This window comes from Candoia aspera, chromosome 1 (genome assembly GCF_035149785.1).
Source record: "Candoia aspera isolate rCanAsp1 chromosome 1, rCanAsp1.hap2, whole genome shotgun sequence".
Lineage (NCBI taxonomy): Eukaryota > Metazoa > Chordata > Lepidosauria > Squamata > Boidae > Candoia > Candoia aspera.
The window spans coordinates 64784486-64806651 of NC_086153.1; the positions used below are offsets into that span (position 1 = coordinate 64784486).

At 40.4% G+C, this 22166-nt stretch overlaps 2 protein-coding genes across 7 annotated transcripts in view; both read right to left on the reverse strand.

Moving 5' to 3' along the window:
• Positions 1 to 18236, reverse strand: part of BIRC6 (baculoviral IAP repeat containing 6) — a 183557-nt gene extending 165321 nt beyond the window's left edge. For 5 of the 6 annotated variants that reach the window (XM_063305550.1, XM_063305531.1, XM_063305558.1 and 2 more), the window contains exons 1-3: positions 17882 to 18235; positions 5621 to 5802; positions 284 to 421 (exon numbers count right to left, since the gene is read on the reverse strand). In XM_063305550.1, the coding sequence (XP_063161620.1) occupies positions 284 to 421; positions 5621 to 5802; positions 17882 to 18140 (579 nt within the window). In that variant the 5' untranslated portion in view covers positions 18141 to 18235. Of the gene's footprint in view, positions 1 to 283; positions 422 to 5620; positions 5803 to 17881 lie in introns of all 6 variants that reach the window. The other variant, XM_063305522.1, reaches the window with a different exon arrangement.
• Positions 1 to 22166, reverse strand: part of YIPF4 (Yip1 domain family member 4) — a 93173-nt gene that overhangs the window by 58532 nt on the left and 12475 nt on the right. The gene's annotated exons all lie outside the window — the stretch shown is intronic.

The following is a 22166-nucleotide window of genomic DNA, read 5'->3' on the forward strand; positions in this document are numbered from 1 at the left end:
TCCAAAGTTAAGACAGGCACAGCATTGTGATGGGTAAGAAGCATAGCTAAAAAAACACATGGAGCCTCTCTGTGTGATAAACACATGATGGAAACTAAACACACAGTAATATTCATTAAGTTTCCAACTTTCCCTTCCCAACCCTTTTACAAAGTATTCATGTTCAAGCCTTGACTAATAGATTCATTATAAGGGAGGGAAAAACTATTAAAAATCAAATATGGAATACCAACAGCAAAGAGGCTATCCTTCTGGCATTAAAAAGACTGATGAGATTTCTTACCTTTGCAACTTTGTGGTTCGCTGCTGTTTCATGTGAGGTATTTTTTAATCCATCTTTCAGTTGTGCAAGAAACAAATCATATCCTTCTGTGCTTGACACATCTATCTTCTCTATGCAAGCAGACAACAGCTGTTGAGCCTAAGATCCATAAAGTAAGTTCTTAATTTCTAAATAGCACTGGAGTTATCAGTCCTATTTTTTTACTTTCTATAAAGCAATACATCTTTTGCAACAAATGTTTAAGGAATAAGGTACACATGCAGAAATATTTTAGGGCTTTTAGTTACAAAAAATGCAAGTACTCAGAAAAACATTTGAATCTAGTTCTAGATAAAAATCCAAAGTAAAAACAGAGAAAATACTTCTTAATAGACTTCACAAAAATACATCTAAATTGCTTTGAGAAATAAACCACTACTACTGTGATCTATCAATATCCTAAGACAACCAGCAGAAACATTAGAATTATTTGACCATATTCAGTTTTGCTCTAGCCTACCAAATACTAGAAATCTGTTAAACTGCAAATTATTGTTCTTAATAGATAAATGTACATTTGCAACACTGAGTTATTAATCTAGCAGTGATACTTAAAAGGTAGATAGTACATGGAATTCCACTAGCAGTGTAAATATGAACTGCAGGTTACCATTAAGCTGTAGCTCCCTGAAATTCTAAATATGGAACTAGCCATTTATTCATCAGCAACTATCTACCTAGCAGCACAAAGTGGAGGAAATAATGTGCTATCATTTATTTCCACAATGTTAGTCACTTTCAGAAGAATAATTTTATTTAAAAAAATGAAGAAAACAATTGAATTATTGAACATCTTTAACATGGGAGATAAATACATAGTTTGAAATTTAGGAGACATTTGCCATTTATTATTATTTTTTTAATTTGTAGTCAACGCCATATTAAATGCTTAGGATAGATTTATTACCCAGTTAAAGCAACTGAAACAACAGCACCTGTATACTGACAAAGCACATAAGAAATGGCCTTAGACCAATGGCAACAGCTGTCCAGGGTAACAAATTGTAGTTTTTCCAACCTTTACTAAGGACTCAAACATTTTTCTATTTTCTCTTATTGAGCTCTAGCCTTCCAATCATTTGTATACACCTAAGAACTTGGGTTATGGAAAAACAGAAAAGTGCCATAGTTAAGACAGGAGTAGTCTGAATAGAATCTAGTCTTAAGTAGAGCTGAGCTAAAATGAATGGGGATTTTCGAGTAGCTGGATACTGGAGTAAACATTTTCAGGGAGGTTTATACAACTGCTCTAAAACTCTGACGGATTGATGGCTGCCAGTTTCCACACCTCATGCTCAATCTAAACAGTGGAGAATAGCAGCTGCCAGTTTATCATAGGTGGAAGGTGCCACCAGTAAGTTTTTACAGAAATCTATGTCTCCTTGAAAGAAAAGATATTTCCATTTCTATCCATTTTCCTGTAGATCAAGTAGCCAGATAGAAGAATATCACCCTGGATTTAATCCTAAAAGGAGACTAGGTTTTTTGTTCAAGATGCACTCCTGAATTAGTTGGAAATGACTATCATTATGCTATTACATTCAGCATACATGTAAATGGACAATTTTTTTAAAAAATCAGTAATGTTGGACTTCAAAAAGAGCAAGCTTGTTAAGTTTAAGCTGACTTCTGGATTTAAATTAGGCACAAACATTTCTGCATTATAACTGTGCAAGAGAAAAAAATAGAGCCCAATGAAATAATTTAAGGCCATGAATACAGGTTCTGCCTAGGAATCTAGTCATATCTTTGAGCTCTGCCATGTGTTTTCTGGCCGACTGTGGGCATGGATGGTTTAGCTTTTGAGGATAGCTCCCATGACTTGAAAAGATACAGGAACACCATTTGAAATTGTGAAGCTTTTGTAGAAGGACAACAACAACTACTACTCCTATTTTGAAGGGGAAGAAAGAGATGAGGCAGATGACCAAAATGAAGGATTTGCATAATGACTACATATTGAATTAATATTGTCAGTCATACTAATTTTTTTAGTTAATGCTATGTAATCCATTCAGATTAGGAAATTTTGAAATTTAAAAAGGTATGTGTACATGATACACTCTTTCTGTCTCTTAGATACAGTATGTGTGTGTAAGCGTACAAAGACAGAAACAGCAGTACAGTGTATGTGGGAGCACACACAAGACTTCATTCTACTATGCATCCACAATAAATTATACACACACTCACATACATTATCCACAGGAGATAGATATTCTAATACAGAGGGGGAAAAGTATAAACATGTGGGCCAAACTATTAATGAGCAAGAAAGGAAAGCCCTGTTTAATTCGATAAGAGTAATTGGTAAGAGTTACCAAAAATTGAGTATACTGTTTTAGCCCTTGTTACCCCAGATTCTTGAATAAGCTGTAGAAGTGGAAATGATAAACAAATAAGTGGTGCTCAGGGCCACACATCCTTGCTATACGTGCAGCATCACTGGATGTAGTCTTCTTAATCCATGACCTTTCTCCACTGAATGGGCACTTCTGAAGAAAGATTCTACTCATGATCAAGCACATGCAAATAGAATTCATTTTCAGACTTCAATGTAGAAAGACCAGGTACTGAGAAGACAGATTTATTGAGATAGGACACCCTTACAGGCATTTTTTCACCCAGGCATTACACCTGGAGAAAACTATGGTATGTATTAATTCTATGAAAAACCTTCTGGACTGGACAGGATACTGTTATAAAAAAAATATATGAATTAGAGTCTGGCTTCTATTTTATTAGAGATAGATAAGGAATCTTTGGAAAAGGAGCCCTACCAGCATAATTGTGAAACAGAGACAATACACTATGAATTATACCAGCTACCATATGATACCTTAGTTAAATTTGATGCCATGATTTTAACAATCTTTGGCACAAAGATACAGAAGGTATGATCTTCAGTAATTCATATAGCACAATCTGATTTTATGAAAGGACACTAAGCCTCTAATAATATCAAATCACTGGTTGACATATTGGCACTGTATGCTAATAAAAAAGATACAGTCATTTTGGCTTCATGTTATAGCAAAAAAGCCTTTGGAACAAGTTATGAAGAAAACCTGAATTCTAACAGCATTTATTTCATAGATAAAAAATGTATTACTTTGATCTCTCACTTGGGTAATCATCAATGGGATTATTTCCTCTTCAATAAATAGTAGCCCTAGAATGTATCAAGGATGCCCCATTACCTTTTTTACTATTTAATTTAGTGTTGTAATCTTTGGTATATTTAATAAGATAGTCTGTAACGTTCAGGTGTGCAGAAAATCAGAAAATGAATACAAGTTGTTGTTACATGCAGATGATATATTGAGTTTTTTTAGTAATTACTAAATATCTGCTAAATATCATGGAGAAAATCTATCTATGTGGTCGCTAGGAGTAAAAAATGATTTGATGGCACATAATCAAATCAATCAAATATCTTCATCTAGATTTCTAGTGATGTTACAGCAATACAATATTCTACACACACAATAAAAAGCCACAAATCCAGCATTATGTCAAGTGGTAGTAAAGTACCTATAGAAGTTGGTAAAAAGTAGGATTTGTTTTTTGTCCAGATCATACTAAATAATTAGATCCCTCTTTTAAAGCTATAACTTTCATAATAAAGATAATTATATATTCTTGAAAGGTGCATGTGGGCCACATTCTTGAAAACTGGTTTAATGAAATATTCCAGGTCTCAGCCTTCAAACTGGCTCTTTTACTGGCAAGGAGGAAAGACAGCACAATTTGTTTCTGTATAGTCTAGGTTTAAGTTGTGTACAAAAACTGTTATACAGTGATATATAATTATGATAGGATTCTTTTTATTACCTTAGAAAAGTAGTGGAAATATTACAGTATTATAATTTTCCCTCTATAATTTTCTGTTTTCTGATATTATTTTATTAATTTTTTAAAAAATTAAGGTTTTTTTCCCCATCTGCCTTTTAAAAAAAATTATTTTTACTATTTAATATTCTTTTAAATACAGTTTTTCACTAAAGTTTGGAATTAAACCAGCAAGTCTTGTTTTCAATTGGTATTATTTGCACTATATATTAAAAATTAATAAAGTATAATTTAAAAAGTGATGCATATATATATATCACGCCTTATAGAAAACATAGTAAACACTCACAACAACAACAGGTAACAGTACATCTTCTTTACTAGGCTGCTTAATGCTTACAGTAGGTGCAGAAACCACTAATTTGATTATTAGTAATAAATTATTATTAACCAAACAGAATTAAGCCTATTGGTCATCAGACTTGTATTCACCCATGCTTTTAAAATGTTGTTTCATAGTGAGCCTAATATTTCTTCTGTTCTGTACCGATATACGCCTCAATGTAAGTTACTTGTGGTGCATTATAAACTTGGAAAAGCTTAAAGTAAGGTTCCATGATCAGCAACAAAGGAGTTCCTATTTGACACTTTCATCCAATTCTTATCATCCAGGCAGAATTGGCAAAATGCTAGTTTGCATACATAATTTTATTTACTAGCTAATTACTCTTATTTGTTTGTTTGTTTGTTTGTTTATTTTCTATAGCTGCCCATCTCAACAAGTGACTCTGGGCGGCTTACAAGCATAAAAACCATAAAACAGTTAAAATAATTAAAAACAATTAAAACTGCAAAATAAATATGTATGTCGCCAAGTAAACAATGCATGGATGTTAATATAGCCAGTTAAATAGATCTTCATTATCTATTTAGATCACAACTAAAACTGAATTAAAATACTTCCAAACAGGGAAAAAAGTAAATTAATTAGCAGGATACAGGTCTATGGATATATTCTCCATTCCCCCTATAGCTGACTTTAAATAGGGATAAAAACTTATTTCAATATGCCTCTGCTGTTACATAAATCTTATTAATGAAGGAAGGTGATTCAAGAAGAGGCATTTCCAAACTAGAACAATTAGCTTTTAAAAAAGCAATCACCATCATTAACTTGAAATCAGTCTGAAAACAAACTGGGAGCCACTGGAATATTTAGGTTACATATTCCTGAGCGTTACCACAAATCAGCATAATTGCCAATTCTTTGACCAGATGAAGATTCCAGGCTACTTCATGAGTAAGCTTACTGAGAGTTCCTGCACATGATGAAAATCAGACTGCACATGATAGACATGCAAATGAGGAGGCACAGTTTTCTTTCCCCTAGCATAGTAGCAGCATTATAACAAAAATACATGTATTCATGCATGACCATTAGGAAAAAGTTAAAAGACAATTAGGACCTGGTGTGTGATAGTTATAGAAAGATTACTAATCACTTACCTCCGTCACTGGCAATTCAAGCTGAACTATATCATCTTGTTTAGAAACAGGAGTTTGCAGAGCTGTGTCCAACAACAAGATGCCATTCAGATCTTTCCTACATCCAACTGCATAATCATCCACAAAGATGACTTTATCCACTGCAGAAATGTACTGGCATTTCACCCGACCACCTGGCTTAGCTGTAAAATGTAAAAAGCAATACAATAAAATAACGGGATTCTAATTCAGGAAAGCATATTCTTGCAATCCTGAAGAAATATAGTACAAGTGTCCTCTCCTTGATTGTAGAAGGGAAAGCCTATCATGGCAGGAGAGTGTGCAAGATTTCTTCTGAGATTTTAAAGAAGTTCCTGCCCCTTAAACACTTGCACTTGAAGATCAATGAAGTGGTACTTCAATTTCTAATATTGTAGTGTCTTCTCCAGGTACAGAGATATTTCTTTTCCTTATTTTTAATACAGTTTAAACTGAGAAATAACTGGAAATGAAGCCCAAAAAGCAGGAAAGCTTGGATATTTTAAAAATATTATTCTGCTGGGGTTTTTAAAGAAACATTTATGGATATAGACAAGTATGTTTCCACAATTCAAAAGCCTATTCAGTATATCTTGATAAAAATAACTTCCAAACATCCATGATCAATTGAACTGGATCTAGCTCACATCCTAATGAATTACCAAGTATATACTGTTTTAGTACTAGATAAATTGACCAAATTATTCAATCTTTCATAAAAAATAATCTGAATAAAAGAAAGAATTATTGTGGATTCTAAAAATGAAAACTGTGTGTCTTTGTGAAAGAGAGAGAGAAGTAATGAACATGTACCAAGATTAGTAAATGAAAATATATTATTTATTGTACAGCCCACCAAAATGAGGCAGTGAACTGTACGCCTTGATCCGAAACCTCACACTTGGGCAATCCATGAAGTCGAAAGATGTGGCGTATGAACAACTGCACAGTTCCCTGAGCAGCGGGTAAACCGGAGTACGCAACAGAATGTGCCATTTGGCCAACATGTCAACTACCACAAGGATTGCTGAGGCCCCTTTGCAGTCAGGCAGGTCAGTAATAAAGTCCATAGATATGGCCACCAACGGATGCACTAGAGTAGCAAGAGTCCAGAACATTTTGCAGGTAAATTCTTGGCCTGGCAGCAGGTGGAACAGGAAGCTACATATTGACTTACATCATTCCGAATGATGTGGCCACCAGAAATCTCTTGAAACTAAGCGTAGGGTCTTAAAAAATCTGAAGTAGCTAGTTGCAGGGCCAACATGGCACAGTTGTAAGACTACCCCATGCAGTGGGCTTGCCGGCACATTAGTAGCATCCATGGAAACACAACAGGTCTTCTTTCCAAGTCCAAGAATTGGGTTGATCTTTGGGTATCTGTGAGAGGTCTTGCCAACATGCTTCAGCATATGGGTCCTGGTTTTTTCATTGAAGAATCAATATAGTCCATACACTGATGAGTGAGATTCTGAAGAGGTGGCTTCAGTTCACCAGCAGCATGGGTGTTCAGTATTTTGGACACATGAGACTTGCAACAAGAGCTCCCAAATATGATGGCACCCAAGGACCACACAATATGAGGATCATGGGCCTGAAGCCACTCCAGCTCCAAAACAATAAGAAAATGGGGTGCAGATGCCAAGTAAAATTCCAACCATTCTATGTGACTGCCCATTTGCATCTCTGCTTGGTTTGTAACTAAGGCCACTGGTCCAGAGCATAGCAGCTGGCCATCAATTGTCTCTATTAACAGAGGAGGCACTACTGCATGCTCTGGAATATCCCACTGTTTGGCAAATTTCTCATCCATGAAATCTCCAGTGGCCCCTGAGTCAGTCATGGTATGGACCTGTAAAGGTGGCCTTCCTGAAATCTGTAAAGAAACAGTCACAAGGCTTTTGGCAGGAGTAATGTGGAATGCCTGGGTTTGGCTAGCTGCCAACTTGGCCCAGTCTAGTTGCCCTTCTAGACTGGGCTCAGTCCATTTCCCAACAGAGAAGGTCCAGCCTTTTTGGAAGGGCATGTGGCAACTAGGTGACCCTGGCCTCCACAGTACAGGCACAGACTCTCATGCTGGTGTCTTTCCTGTTCTGCCTGAGTTAATTGAGGCTGAGGACCCTCCACTTGCATGGGCTCCTCCATGGGAAATACCTTGGGTTTTTGACATGGTGTGGGTAATGGTACCATCGAAGTGTGTATCCTTGTTTTCCGTTGCTGAAGGCAGCCATCAATACAAATGCATAACAGCCTGCAGGATCTGTGGGGAGTCAGTCCAGGCCAGCTCGTTTAATATTTCCGAGGACAGACCTTCCTGGAACTGATCCACCAAGGCAGCGTCATTCCAAGTCAAATCCTGAGCCAACAGACGGAATTCACTGATATACTCAGTTTCTGGCTGGTGACCCTGCTTCAGCTCACTAATGAGTCAATTAGAAGTCTGAGTCTTCACAGGATTCTCATACATAGTTTGATGTTTCCAGCTGAATTCAGCAAAATTATCCAGCTGGGGGCTCTGTTGTGTCAGCAACAGAGTTGCCCATCTGGCTGCAGAACTGGAAAGCAAGCTAATCACAAATCCTACACAGAAACAATCAGTAGGAAAATCCTCAGCGTGGAGGCTCATGTAAAGTTTGCACTGAGCAAAAAACGCAGGAAACTGGGCCAGCATCCCATCAAATTTCTCCAGCAGAAGGACTGGGCATTTCCAATGTAGAGGCTGAATAGCTACAGCTGAAGGTTGCAAAGACTGAAGCTGATTCAGCTGAGGGATAAGGAGAACAACTTGCTATGAGAGTTGGGTATTCTCGGCAAGAAGCTGCTCTATTTCCTCTGTGCTGGCTGAGCAAACAATCACCTCCTTTTTTCCCCAAAAGGGTGGGTTGGCAACAAACTGTCCTGTCCCAGGCCAAGAACACCCAAGCACACAGAGGTGGTTGCAAACTTTACTGGTAAGTTTTGTGGAATAAATAAACAAAGGGAATGTGAGTGTAAACACACACACACACAGTAGAGAAACAAGTCCTCAAAAGTTCAGCAAGCTTGCCTTAAAATAATTCCAATCCAAAACAGCAGGCACAAGAGTGCTCAAGCGAAGTCCAAGGGTCCAAACATTGTAGAAGGTTCGTCAGCCAGTCCAGGTCCAGAGTCAAAGTCACGAGGTTCCAAATCAGAAGTCAAGGCACACGGAGTCTGGGTAAATGAACGGTTCTTGCCAACAGAGAGGCTTGAGCTGTCTGCTCTTCTTAAACAGAAGCAGCCCCGGTGTTGCTCACTTGGAAGGATGAAGCTCCTTTCATGTGAGGAGCCTTGCAGAGCGCCTTTGCTCTGTTCTCTTCTCGCATGGTGAACCCTTGCACTGGGAGGGGGTGGCAGCTCAGACTCCCCATCTTCAGAGACAGGTGGCAGCTGTGCCTACTAGTTACTGGGCAGCCTCACCTCCTCTATCTGCAGCTCTTCATGCAGCGGTTGGTCTGGCAACTCTAGAACTGGCTGCTCATTGTCAGTCTCCTCATCTGAGTCCAAGCTCGCCATGACAATAACCTTCACACCGTCTCTTTCTCAGTCACGTGTTTGTCATTATAGTCAGTTAATACGGTATTGCATTGTCCTCTGCCTGACCCATTTTTTTTCCTTCTTGCAGAGCAGACAGAGATGTTTAAACAAGATATCTCTCCCTAAGCTGCTTTTCTCCACAGTGCAGAACTTACCCCAAGAGTGCTTCGCTTAATGACTGAGTCACTGGAACTAATTATAGTCACTAAACCAGGACTACCTGATGTGTTATGGATGGCTCTGATTCTGAGGTTGAACAGGCGAGCCTAGTTTACTTCAGGAGACAAAAGGCTATAAGCAATGGGTGAGGGATGAGGCAGGGAAGTTCTAATTTACCCTAGCAGCTAAAAAGGTGGATCAGTACAACTCCTTGAGAGGAGAGGGTATTAACTCTTTCAATTAAGCAAAGCCAAACTACGTAACAGCTCCACAACCCTTCCCTTGTTGGAAACAATTCTCGACTACCAGACCTTCAATTGTCTGGCTCTCATTTCTAGTTTTTCTTCACTCTTTGCCCTCCAAATAGACATTTGGTTTACAACTCCTGGACTGGAAAATGTGAATATCTTTAGATCAAATTGTTTATTACAGCCATAATGCCAGATACAGTAAAATATCCAAGAGTAGAACTATTATACGTATATGTGTACGTCTATGTGTGTGTATAATGAGTATAAGATCTAAAGATAAATAAAAACATGTATAATAACATAAAATAAAAAAATAGTATTATAAAATGTTATTAATAAATAAGTATCCAAACTTAGTTAAAGGTGCAATGTATTGTACAGATGGTGGCACAAAACTGGGCAACTTGGGAGGATATTCTTGAGTCCTTGTCTGAAAGCAGTAACGGTAAATAGAAATCATGCTCCCTGCCTGGAAATTTCTTTAAGATTGGATAAATGAAGGTCTGTCTATAGTCCTTATATAGGGAACAGCATAGTAGCATATGGCTTAGAGTTTCTATTGAGCCATCACCACATGGACATAACCAGAGACACATAGGAGTACCCTTAAAACGTCCAAAAAGGATTGCTGAGAGCAATGTATCCAGCCTAGCTGAAGTAAAGCTAGCCTTACAAAATTTCAAAATTGTGATGGATGATAAATAAGAGGCTGGAGCAAACCCTTTCAGAAGAATATGATAAAAAATAGGGTGTGAGACCTTGCTTAAATTTATTTGGAGATCCATATCCCAAATTCGTTGTTTGAATTTATATCTAGAATATTGGACTGCAACAGACCTGTTCTTCTTGGCTGTATTTAAACCCCAGATATGAGTTATAGACAAGAGTTTCTTTCGTTGCAGTTGTTTCTCTGCTTAATTTACCACCCCTCAATTCTTGCATGACTTGCTAACTGATTTATGACCAAGCCAATAAAATCAGTGGAAACGTGCTAATTGCTAACTGCTTACTACTCAACTTGTGCAAGACAACATGGAATACAAGGGAAAAAAGTAAAAGCAACAATGAAAACAGAACTACCACAGGAAAATACAAGTCCTGTATGAAAAACTATTAAGATTAATATCCAGAGAGAATGAAGAGTGGATTTAATGAAAGAGGATATGGAAGGTGTTAGAACAAAATCAAAAGAAGTATGCTATAGATTGCTACAAAAAGTATGTGGAGTTATGTTAATGGGAAATATGAAAAAGGATGCTTGGTGGAATGATGAAGTGAAAGAGACTGTGAATGCATAAGATGATTGATGCAAAAAAATAACTATATTGTCTAATGTATATAATGGCAATAAATTTGTTGCAAATAATGTAATCAAAAGGAGCATGGAATGGTTAAGATTAAAAGAAACAGTCAAACTGCTGTCCTGTTCGGACTAGGAGGCAGCCAGGAAGGTTTTTAGAAGCAATCCTTTATTTACAATTAAAACTATTTACACTGAATAAAAGTCTGTCAATTAGACAAATGCAGTTCAATCAACCCACCTGGGCAGTGGAGAAGAACAAGGCACAGCTGCAAGACCAGGCTTGGCTAAATATTGTGTTGAAGCCGCAAGGCAATGTGTGGAGGGAGTTCGTGGCAATACAGCAAGGAAGAACTCGGCTAATTCTCGCAACAAAGCAGCAAGGTGAGGTGTAGCTAGAGCATGCGGCAATAAGGGAGCATGAGACTCAGCAGAAGCTGGCAACGAGGTGACAGGGCAGGACTTGGCTGAAGTGCAGTGCAAGGTGACAGGACAAGGCTTGACTGAAGGTGCGGCAGGAGGCAAGGCAAGACTTGGATACGGAGGCAAGGCAAGACTTGACTGGAACGGCAGGACAAGGTTTGGCTGGAGTGACAAGATTAGACTCGGCTGAAACGGCAAGGCAAGACTGAGTCAAAGCGACAAGACAAGGCTTGGCTGGAATGACACGACTGGACTCGACTGGGACGGCAAGGCAAGGCTTGTTGGAAATAGCGAGGTAGGGCTCAGCTTGAAGGCGCAGCAAGGCGGCAAGAAAAACTTGACTGAATCTTGAGGCTAAGGGACGGGGCAAGGCTCGGCTTGAGAGGAGTGCAATGAAGGCACAGTGCAAAGGAGAGGCAAGCTGAGAAGTGCAATTCCGAATTGGTGAAAGGCACTGGCTCTGGTTTCGTGGTGGCTACAGGGCAGGCTCCTGAAGATGGTTCCAGCTTGACTTCTGCTGAAGAAGCTGTTAGCTCAGTGGGACAGTTGTCTCCGGCGGCTGGTTCCTTGTGCTGGTGCCTTTTTATCCTGTTCCCTTCGCACCTTTTCTCCTCAGGGACCAATCCAGCTTCTTTCTGCTTGGTGCACTTCTCAGCTTGCCTCTCCTTTGCACTGACTGGCGGCTTCATATCTGCTCCCGGTTCTGGACCAATCTGCTGCTCAGGATTCTCCCGCTCTACTGAGTCATCCCCAGTTTCACTTTCCTTTTTTTTTCTCTCTATAGGTTTTGATTCCCTTCACCGTTTAACATAAGTTTCAATTTCCCCTTGCTCAGAATCAGAGTCAGACTCAACCCTTACAATTGATGAACGATTTTGGCAGAAATAAAAAAAGTGTTCTGCAAGTAGATGAAGATAGATAAACAAGGAATCTCCAGCTGAATAAACAGAATGTTTACACTTTTCCTGATTTTGGCTGAAACTAAATCCAGAAAGCTCCCAGAGTATTAGGTGGTGACCAGAGCACAGATGATGTGTATCACACACATACCAGTCCCTTCATCAACTCAGCAGTTCCCAATAAGATACCTCCCATGGGCCTGCCTGCTTCTAGGTCTTCCCAGCCTCTTTTCTTCCCTCCCTCAGCCTCAACTGCCACCAATGTCCTGGCCTATGTATTTATTCCTCCACTGATGGTCTTAGCAGTAATGAAAAGTCTCCAATATCCACATATCCTACTGGCCCAACCACTCCCTTACAGTGCCAATATATTCCCTTTGCTCAGTCACTGCGGCTGCAATTAATGTCCATACATGCTATCACTAAGGAAATCCCTCAAGTCTTTTTTTTCCTCTCCGGTTTTTCCCAAACCACTTCTGCCTAGAATAATCATGTCTTGGTCTGTATCTGGAATCTGTTTAGTTCCGTATATGAACCAACACATTCAACCACACATTTCAGTTCAGACTTGGACCATTCAAAACTAGTTGTTCCATGTATGAAACAGTGCATGGAACATTTTGCACATCCCTATTTTAGATTTTTTAAAAATAAAATGATGAAAAAGGAGTAATAAAAAATGTCATGAGAATCTTCTCTCCTTACAAACTACTCTTCCTAACTGTGTGCATATACCCTGCTTCATTCGTTACATTCATGAACATTAAAACAGAAATCATTAAAAACATCACTGCAATTTCAGCACAGTAGATGTAAAAAATAAAACAACAACACTAATCACAACATACATCAACAGCACTAGGAATAAGCAGCTTTGCTTCCAATCCCCAAATATGAAACATTTCAGAAACTTCCTGTAATAGCACATAAGGTACTGCTAAACAAAGAAAAGTACTCTCATACATACTTTTAGTACAGCTGAAGAAATTATTCAGACTAAAGTTATTGTTTTTAGAGCACCGGCAGGCAATGTGGTTCTCATGGGCACCAATGAGACCACGGACAATTCCCTTGGCATCTACCAGGCTCCCTATCCCATTTGGCTCCAAGTTTTTAATTGTATATTTATATTTATATATAAAAGGAATAGGTATCAAAAGGTAGCCTTCTGTCCAAAATTGTCTCCTGCATGTGCTACATGTATCATATAGCACAGATTGGCCAAAAAGCTCTAAAAGATTCTAGTAGTCTCAAATCTTAATCCTGTTGCCACTTTATTTCATTCAACTGTCAAATACTTTACCAAAACTATACATACCTTTTAAAAAGATGTACCAGAAATTACATTCATCTCTATACAAACTCTAGTAATAAAAGTCAAGGAGTACAGTGAAAAAACCGGGACGTTTCCACCGCAGCCCTACCCTACAGAACTCCCTCCCATTTGAGAGCCGGCAGGCCCTTACCCTTTTAACGTTCTGGAAAACACTTAAAACCTGGCTTTCCCCCCAAGCATTGGGATATGGTAAGGCCAGAGTGTGAGGAGAATGTTGTGGGCTGCAATGGGGAAGTTTGGTTGTAGCACCAGGCTTTTCTGTTCTTGGTTTTATTATTTATTTATTCTCTGTTTTGATTGTGTGTGTGTGTGTGTGTGTGTGTTTCTTTGCTTGTGAGCTGCCCCAGTTTGGTTTTAAGATGGGTGGCTATACACATGTTTTAAATAAATAAATGAAACCTCAAACAGCAGCTTCACATACAGTACCCCAGTAAAGCCTCACATTTTGGTAAGAAATTGCAAAATCATGAAGATGAAATTTTTAGCCAAATTTCATTAAACAACAAATTTAAAAAAGTGTCAGCTGTGAGACTTAATATACCCAAGAAAGTGCAAACGTATCCAAATGCCACAAAAGTAGCTCAGCCAACTTATTCACAAAGCGCGTGCCAGCCTAGCAAACCCTGGGCATTAGGCTATGACTAGATGGCAATTAATATGTTCTTTGTCTAGATCAGAGGTAGGAAACATACTTAACACTTTGTCGGTGGGCACAGAGGATGCTAAGCAAAGACTGGGCCACAAGGAGCATTCCAGGAAGAGGCAGTCTGGCATCAGTGGCCTAAGAGTTCACCTCAGTTTGACCTCGCAGAACTCCTTGCAACTGAAAAGTCTGATTGGCCAGGCCATGCAACCGATGCCCGATGCCTCTTGTGCTTAGTGCTGCTCTCTGAAAAGAATCAGTCTATGCAGGCCGGGGCAGCAAGAAAGCAGAAGGGCTGGGTGTGTAGTGCTGCCTGAGGGAGAAAAGGTACAGTGGCCAAGGAGGAAGACTGGATCTGGCTATTCTGCCGTAAGGGTCTCTCTGTCAGACAAGGAGTGGGAAAGACCATAAGCAATTAAACAAGCAATCTCTCTTGGCTAGACAAAGGAAGGAAGGACAGACTCTGGCAAGCAAGGAGAGATTAGAGAAAGGAAAGCAAACAAGATGCAAAGAAATAAACATATTTCTGCTTAGCATGGAAAGAAAAGGAAAAACAAAGTAAGATTTGGGCTGTTCACATTGGGATACATTTCCTAGATTATATCATAAAGCCAAAATAACAGAGAGCCAGTTTGGTCTAGTTTCCAGTCCAGGTGCTGGGCTGGAAACCAGGAGACCATGAGTTCTAGTCCTGCCTTAGGCATGAAAGGCGGCTGGGTGTCCTTGGGCCAGTCACTCTCTCTCAGCCCAATGCACCTTGTAGGGTTGCTGTTGTGGGGAAAATAGGAGGAGGAAGGAGTATTAGGTATGTTTGCCACCTTGAGTTATTTATTTAATAATAAAGGTGGGTTAAAAAATATTGGAATTATGTTAATGAAAAACATTGTACACTAGGTGGCCGAAGTGAAATAGCTGTTTCAGAGTAGAGAGTTTTTAAAAAATAAATATATTTTACAGCATATTGTGATAATCTTCATTGTTGACCTACCAGAGATGTCTATATCAATGCCTAAAACACTTCATATAGCAGCCCTCAAGCTTTTCAAGTAAATCCATTTCAATCAACTTTTCAGTTAGGAAAATGGAACACCTACTTTGGTTCCCTCAGCTGATAAACTACATCAGATCTACTAGTTCTCCTCAGCCTCTCAACAGCTTTCAAATAATTGTTCGTTGTATTCTAGGCAGTCTGGCAAATCCGCACCTTGAGGGAGATGATTTGAAGTGATTCTGGCCCCTCCTGTCAGGCCACGTCCTGATACAAGAGACTTCAGCTCTACCCTTAAGTCGCTATTCTATGATGTTCCACAGGTTTCCATCTTTTCCCCTATGCTGTTCAGTATTTACATGAAATCAGTTGGATAGGTCATCCATATCTGGTTTGAAGTACTATTAGTATTCTAATGATATCCAGCTCTATAATACTTTCCATTTCATTCCAAGGAAACAATCATTATACTTGATCATTGCTTAAATTTGATGATCTGGATGAAAGAGAACAAGGTGAAATTCTATCCTTAAAATTCAAAACAGGGATTCTGATTTCTGGATAAGATGATGATGATGATGATGATGATGAGACATTAGTCTAACTTAAATAATAGGCCTACAATATATTATTTTATTCTCAGCTGTTACTAGTTTCCCGGATTGTGGTTGTGGCAAGAATCATATTTTTAAAATTACATCAATTGGACCAAATCTGACCATTCCTTTATTTGGTTATATCCCATTTTGACTAACTGCAATGTGCTCTGCTCTTTATAGGAATACTCCTGAAAAGTGTTTGGAAATTGCAATTAACATAAACTGCAACAGCTAGGCTACTAACCAGTACAAAATTACCAGGATAACATGACAGGAATAGTTGCAGGGTGACAGTCAACAGCATAAAAATAGTGGGCACAACTGGGTAACTGAAACCCTGCCCCTTTGTAACATGCATCACATGGACATAAAAAGGGGCAAGGCTCCTGCTATTTTGATGCTATTGATGCCCCCTGCAGATGCCCCATAACTTGATAATACCGAAAAATCTGCATCGGTTGTCAAATGATTTCCAAGCATAACTTAAGGCATTAGTGCTAATGTAGGAGAGGATACCCTTGCTTTCAGTGAACCATCTACAGCAAAGAGAGCTTCTTTTTTGGTTCCACTTTCTTTACCTTCAGAAAACCTGTAAAAGCACTCTTTACCAAGGCCTTATTATTTGTGATTTAATTTATATATATTTACCTTTTGTATGTTTTATGCTGTTTTAAATTGTAAAGGGCTTGAGTACTCATTTTGAACAGAAAAGTGGCATTTAATACAAGTAAATAAAAGTAATTCAAATGACCATAACACATATTATTCAGTAGTCATCTTCTACCTTTTAAATTATTTTTACACAAAACCTTCCTTATCCTAGATATTTTTGGTTATCATATCTATCTTTAGTCTTATCAATTATTGTTGAAAAGAAACCACCACAACCTTCACAAAATACAATGTGTACTAAGAGATGATAAACTAGGATTACATTTCCATGACTTAATTACACATTTTTCAACTGTTGAAATATATTGCATTAAAAAATCAATCAATATAACAAAACACTATAGAGGACACTAATGTACAACTACTACAACATGTTGTTATATTCTACTTCAAAGAAGCATTTCTGGAAAAGTAGAAATCTGCTTAGCTATAACATTTAATATATAGAAACATAGCACTGCCACCAAGTTTTTCTCTAGTGCAAGCTTAAACACAAAGATCAACATTTGTAAATCAATGTTTGTCAAATTTAGTTCTTAAAGGGTGTCTGAATTTCTAACATGGTAATACTTTCAGTGTCATTACCAGTACACAATTCAAGCTAAGATTATGTGCAATTTGCACCCAAGCATTTTATTATATATACTGTAGTTTTCTTTGGCAAATTACAGCATCCCAACACATGTAATGTATATAATGACCAGCTACCACATGGTTACCCATTTCTAATAATGCATTCAAAGAAACTTAATTTGGTCAAGCTTTTCTCTTCTCTCTTAATAACTGGTGCAGGCCTCGTTTTAGAACTGGTGGAGAATAAGTCAGAATTTGAAATAGCTTCCCAAACTGGGATTCTCTAAGTCTATTGGACAACATCACCCTTCTTTTCAGCACTGCCATGTGGAATGACAGTGGTGGGACCTGCAGTCTATTTCCGGAGCACATCGGATTGAGGAATCCTGCTTTAAAGTAAACGATTTGAGAAGTGGAAAAGAGAAAGTAAGAAGCCGTAAAGTAAGGGGCCGGTGAAGGCAAGCAACTTCGGGCTTCCAGTTCTGTCCTTCTACTTTTCCAACCGGCAGCTCCCCTGGCCTTTATCTGGCTTCGGCTCTACGTCCTTCCGAGTCACAATTCGAAAGAATAAAAGTGGCGGGTGCTCAGAAAAAAAAGAAACCGGCTCGCCTTCGCGCTCTGTCAGCAAAGAAACGGACTTCGAGGCCCCAAAGCCCAACCGCCACATTCACACCCCAGGAGAGCTCGAAAGGCGACCAAAAGCGGGAGAGACAAGGGACACGACAGTCTTTCTTCCCAAAATACCACCCACTCCCCCAACACGCACCCGCGCTGCCTGCTTGCCTCTCCCAGACTCCCCCCTCTACCCACGGGGTCCGTTTTAGGCCTGGCCTCTTGCCCCTCACCGTTGAGCGCCGACGCCTGCAGCGTAGCTCCTGAGGTGCCGTCGATGACTTTGATGGCGCCGCGGGCGGTCACGGCCAGGATGGCGTTGAGCGCCGGGTGGTAACAGAGGCTGCAAAGCCCCTCGGCGTCGCAACGCAGGCAGCCGTCCCGCAGCAGCAACCACTCGCAGGGGCCTGGCCCCGGCCCTGGGCCTGGCCCCGGCCCCGTCGACACCGGCCCCGAGGAACAAGACGCTCCCCCGGCCTCCTCCGCCGCCATCGCGCAGGACAAGAGGCCCGGCGGAGCCGCTCAGTGACAGTCCCGAGAGGAGCCGCCGCCACCAGTCAGCATCCGGGTCCGGAGAAAGGGGGAGGGAAAAAGGGAGAGGGAAAGAGAGAAAGGAGAGGGAACTGAGCGTCGGCGTCTGCAGGAAGTGACGTGCTGCGCCGGAAGCAGAGTGCCGCTAAGAAACCGCTTCGCAGCGTTCAGTGCGTGTTCGAAGTGAAAGGGCGGAAGGAGAAGTGGCACGCTCAGCCCTTCCGCCTCTTGAGTGGATCCCTAGGAAGAGCTCGCTTTAAGTCACATGATCACCAGATTGCGCGTACCGTTGCTTCCGTAGTCGGGTGGCCTCTGCCATCCAGCCTTCTTAATAGGCGAGGAAGCGGCGGGTGTTTATTACCCCGCAGGTGAACTGAGGAAATAGAAGAGCAATTCGAAAGGAAAAGCTCGGGTTCCCTTCCTTTCTTGTTTGAGAGAAAACGTATTTGCATTTTTGGCAGCCTTCCAAACTTGGAGCCTTCCGGATGCGCGCACGGACGGTGATCTGCCTGTTTGCTGAATGGCGAGAATTATGGTTGGAACATACTCAGAGACCAGTCGGTTGGAGAAAGCTGACTGCATATCGGTTCTTGACTGTCAATTGTTTTTGGCGACCCTCTATAATCATAGTTTATTATAGATGCGGCCAAGCGCACGAAGATGAAGCATTTATTTTTACAGTACAGCGTGAGTGTGCATTGGGATGGTGAGATAAAGCCACTGCATTTCCACGTATTGGAAGTAAGTAAGTAATGAGTCCCACTTTGCTGGCTGTGTTTAAAAAGACGCTGAACTGCTCTCTGTTGAAGATACCGAGCGGCGGATTGGATTCCATGGCCCTTTGCAACACTGTGATTCCAAGACTTTATTTCCCGTGCTGTGCGCTTCAGTTTTGTATCTCCAGATCACATGTATCCAAAACAATACTGTGAGGGTAAGAAAACGTGCCTGGTTTTATATTCATGCAGTACTTCTAAAATGTTTCACAGGAGGCTCTACATAGCCTGAGTAACCATAGCCCAATTCCTCCTAGTCATATTATATAACCCTGAACTTTCAAAAGGGCACTATTCTGCAGTGTTTCCGTCTTGGGGGGAGAGGGTGTAACGGAAATGGCGGCAGTTGAGACACAAATAGAAGATATAATTTGGAATCCCAACACAGTTGTGTGTGAGATAAAACAATTAGAAAATTAAAAACCAACCTGAAGGTATCTTTACTTTGAAACAGCATTGTTTATTTTTCTAAGCTACCTCTGCTTTTACTAAATGAAGACTCAGCTAGATGGTCAACTTGAATGTGTAAAGTACATGCTCAGAAAAAGCTTCTCTTATCCATATGCTTCCTTCCATTATTTTTACTACCACTTTGCCAAATAAAAGATAGTTCTGAGTTTCATTTATATTTTGCTAAGTAGTTATGGTTCCCTGCTAATAGACTTGAATTAGGTTGCAAAATCTGAGGAAAATATTGTCTTTTTTCCTGTTAAATAAACTAAGATTAGTGCACAGAATCTGCTGTTGCACCATGTGCTTGCTTTGGCCAGGCAAGGTAAACTTGTGTAATTTATATTTTCATATTTTCTACCTTTTGTTGGATAATAAGAAGTTCTAAGACCATTATTAATGGATCTGATTTCTTTTGAGTAAGGGTTTTATAAAGTCTGTGGTGATGTAGTGAATAAGATCAAGCATTACTCCCTCAAAAACTGCATTATACTTAACCCTTTTTAGTAACAGATATAAGTCAAATTACTTATTTATTAAATTTGTAGGCCATCCAACATCACATACAGCACAAAAATTAAAATAATACAAAACCATACTTGTCATGATTACTGATGGCGAGCAGGAGGGGGCCTTGATCCAGGGTGGAAAACGCATGTGTAGTACTGAGGAATTAAGCAGCCATTCAAAGAGACACAGATCAGACCCGCCTTAGCCTTTGGGGTTTATATGTCTGGGTTTTTTCCCACGCTTCTTCAGTTTGTTAGGATTCTGTTTAATGTAGCGGTAATAAACACTAGAGACGTACTCCTCGTCTCAGCGTGATTTCTGTTAGGACAATACTCCTCCCAAAAAATCTGGAAAAAAATGCCAACACTACCAGGTCAAATATCTCTGGTAATGGGATGAGTAGGTCTATCATCCACTCAACTCCAAGGCCTGGAGGAACAGCCAGGTTTTAAGGGCTTGTTTGAATAGGGTCAGGCTGGGGGCCATATAAATATCTAGGGTAACACTCTTCCAGAGGACAGGTGCTGCGACACAGAAGGCCTGCTTTCTGGGACCCACTGGGTGACACTGTCTAATTGAGGGCTCAGTGGTTAAGATGCCAGGCTTGTCAACCGGAAGGTTGCGAGTTTGGCGGTTCAAGACCCTAGCCCCACATGATGGAGTGAGCTCCCGCACTCACCCCAGCTCTTGCCAACCTAGCAATTTGAAAGCATGCAAGTTCAAGTAGATAAATAGGTACCACTTCAGTGGGATGGTAACAGCGTTCTGTGCCTGTCATGCTGGCCACATGACTGCAGACGTGTCTTTGGACAGCACTGACTTTTCGGCTAAGAAACAGATGAGCACTGCCCCCTAGAGTCGGACACGACCACGCAGAGGAAACCCTTACCTTTACTATCCTTGTACCATGAAGGGCTTTATAAGTGATGACCAGCACCTTAAATTTGCAACCAGAAGCCTGTTGGTAACCAGTGTAGTTAAATAGGCCCATTGTAACATGCTCATAACTGCTTGTGCTGCTGTATTCTGGACCAGCTGCAGCTTCCAAATGAGCTTGAATATAGATTGCACTGCAGTAGTTCAAACATGAGGTGACCAAGGCATAAGTGACTATCCCAAGGACCTCCTGATTATATGGGTGTATCAGTTTGTGCAAAGGCCTTCCTGGGCACAGTTGCCACCTACTCCTCAAGCAAGGACGGCAAGTCCAGAAGGACCCCTAAATTACATACAGCAATCACATTCAGGGCTAAAGATGGAAAATCTCCTGATCCAAGTCCTAATATTCAGTTGGTCATACTAGGGCTGAACTTAAAGTCTGTTCCTCCCCATCCAGACCCTAAATATAAAGGTGGGATAAAAAAAATCTTGCAGACACTGAGACAAGACCTTGATAACATCACTCAACAGGGTTGAGATGTACAACTGACATGACAAACTGACAGATGACCTCACCTAGCAGCCTCAAATTAAGAGGGGCAAGAGCATCAAGACGTGAGCCACTCCACATGTCAGGGATCTATGGTTCAATCTCTTACCCCTGCCAGCACTGACTCGACCTGACTACAGAGAAAGGAGAACCATCACAACACCATGCCTCCCACTTCTAACCCTCATAGGCAGTTCAGATTGATACCATGTTCAATAATATTAAGCTGCTGAGAGATCAAGAAGAATCAGGAAGATGGCACTACCCCCCAACCTGGTTCTACCCGAAATCATCAGCAAGCATCAAATACAGTAATGCCATCTCAGAACTGTGCCCTGGTCTCAAACCTGACCGTAAGGTGAATAGATAATTTCTTTCCTAAAAAGGGAGGATTGGGGACTGGACAAAAATTATCTAGGACTGCTTGGTCCAATGGATGTTTCTTGAGGCTTTAAGGCAGGTAATAACACCCCCTTCATCAAAGAAGCGGATACTATTGTATAGATGCAACTACATATCACCTCCCAGGCAGTCTTTACAAGCCAAGAGGGTCATGGATCTATTAAACAGGTGGCTCGTTAGCAATCCTAAGAACCCTGTCCACTACATTAGGAGTTACAGGTTCAACTCTGGGTAATCACACAAGACCTTGCTTCTGTTATCCAGGAGTCAGATGCCCAGATGGAGTCCACATATGAGCAGCTTTATCTGTCATATGCCTAGAATCTTTCTCAAACATACTGAATTCCACCCAGAAAGGAATTGGGAGCCAGTGCAGCTCACACAACAGTGGTGTAACTCAAGCAAACTGCAGGGCACCCA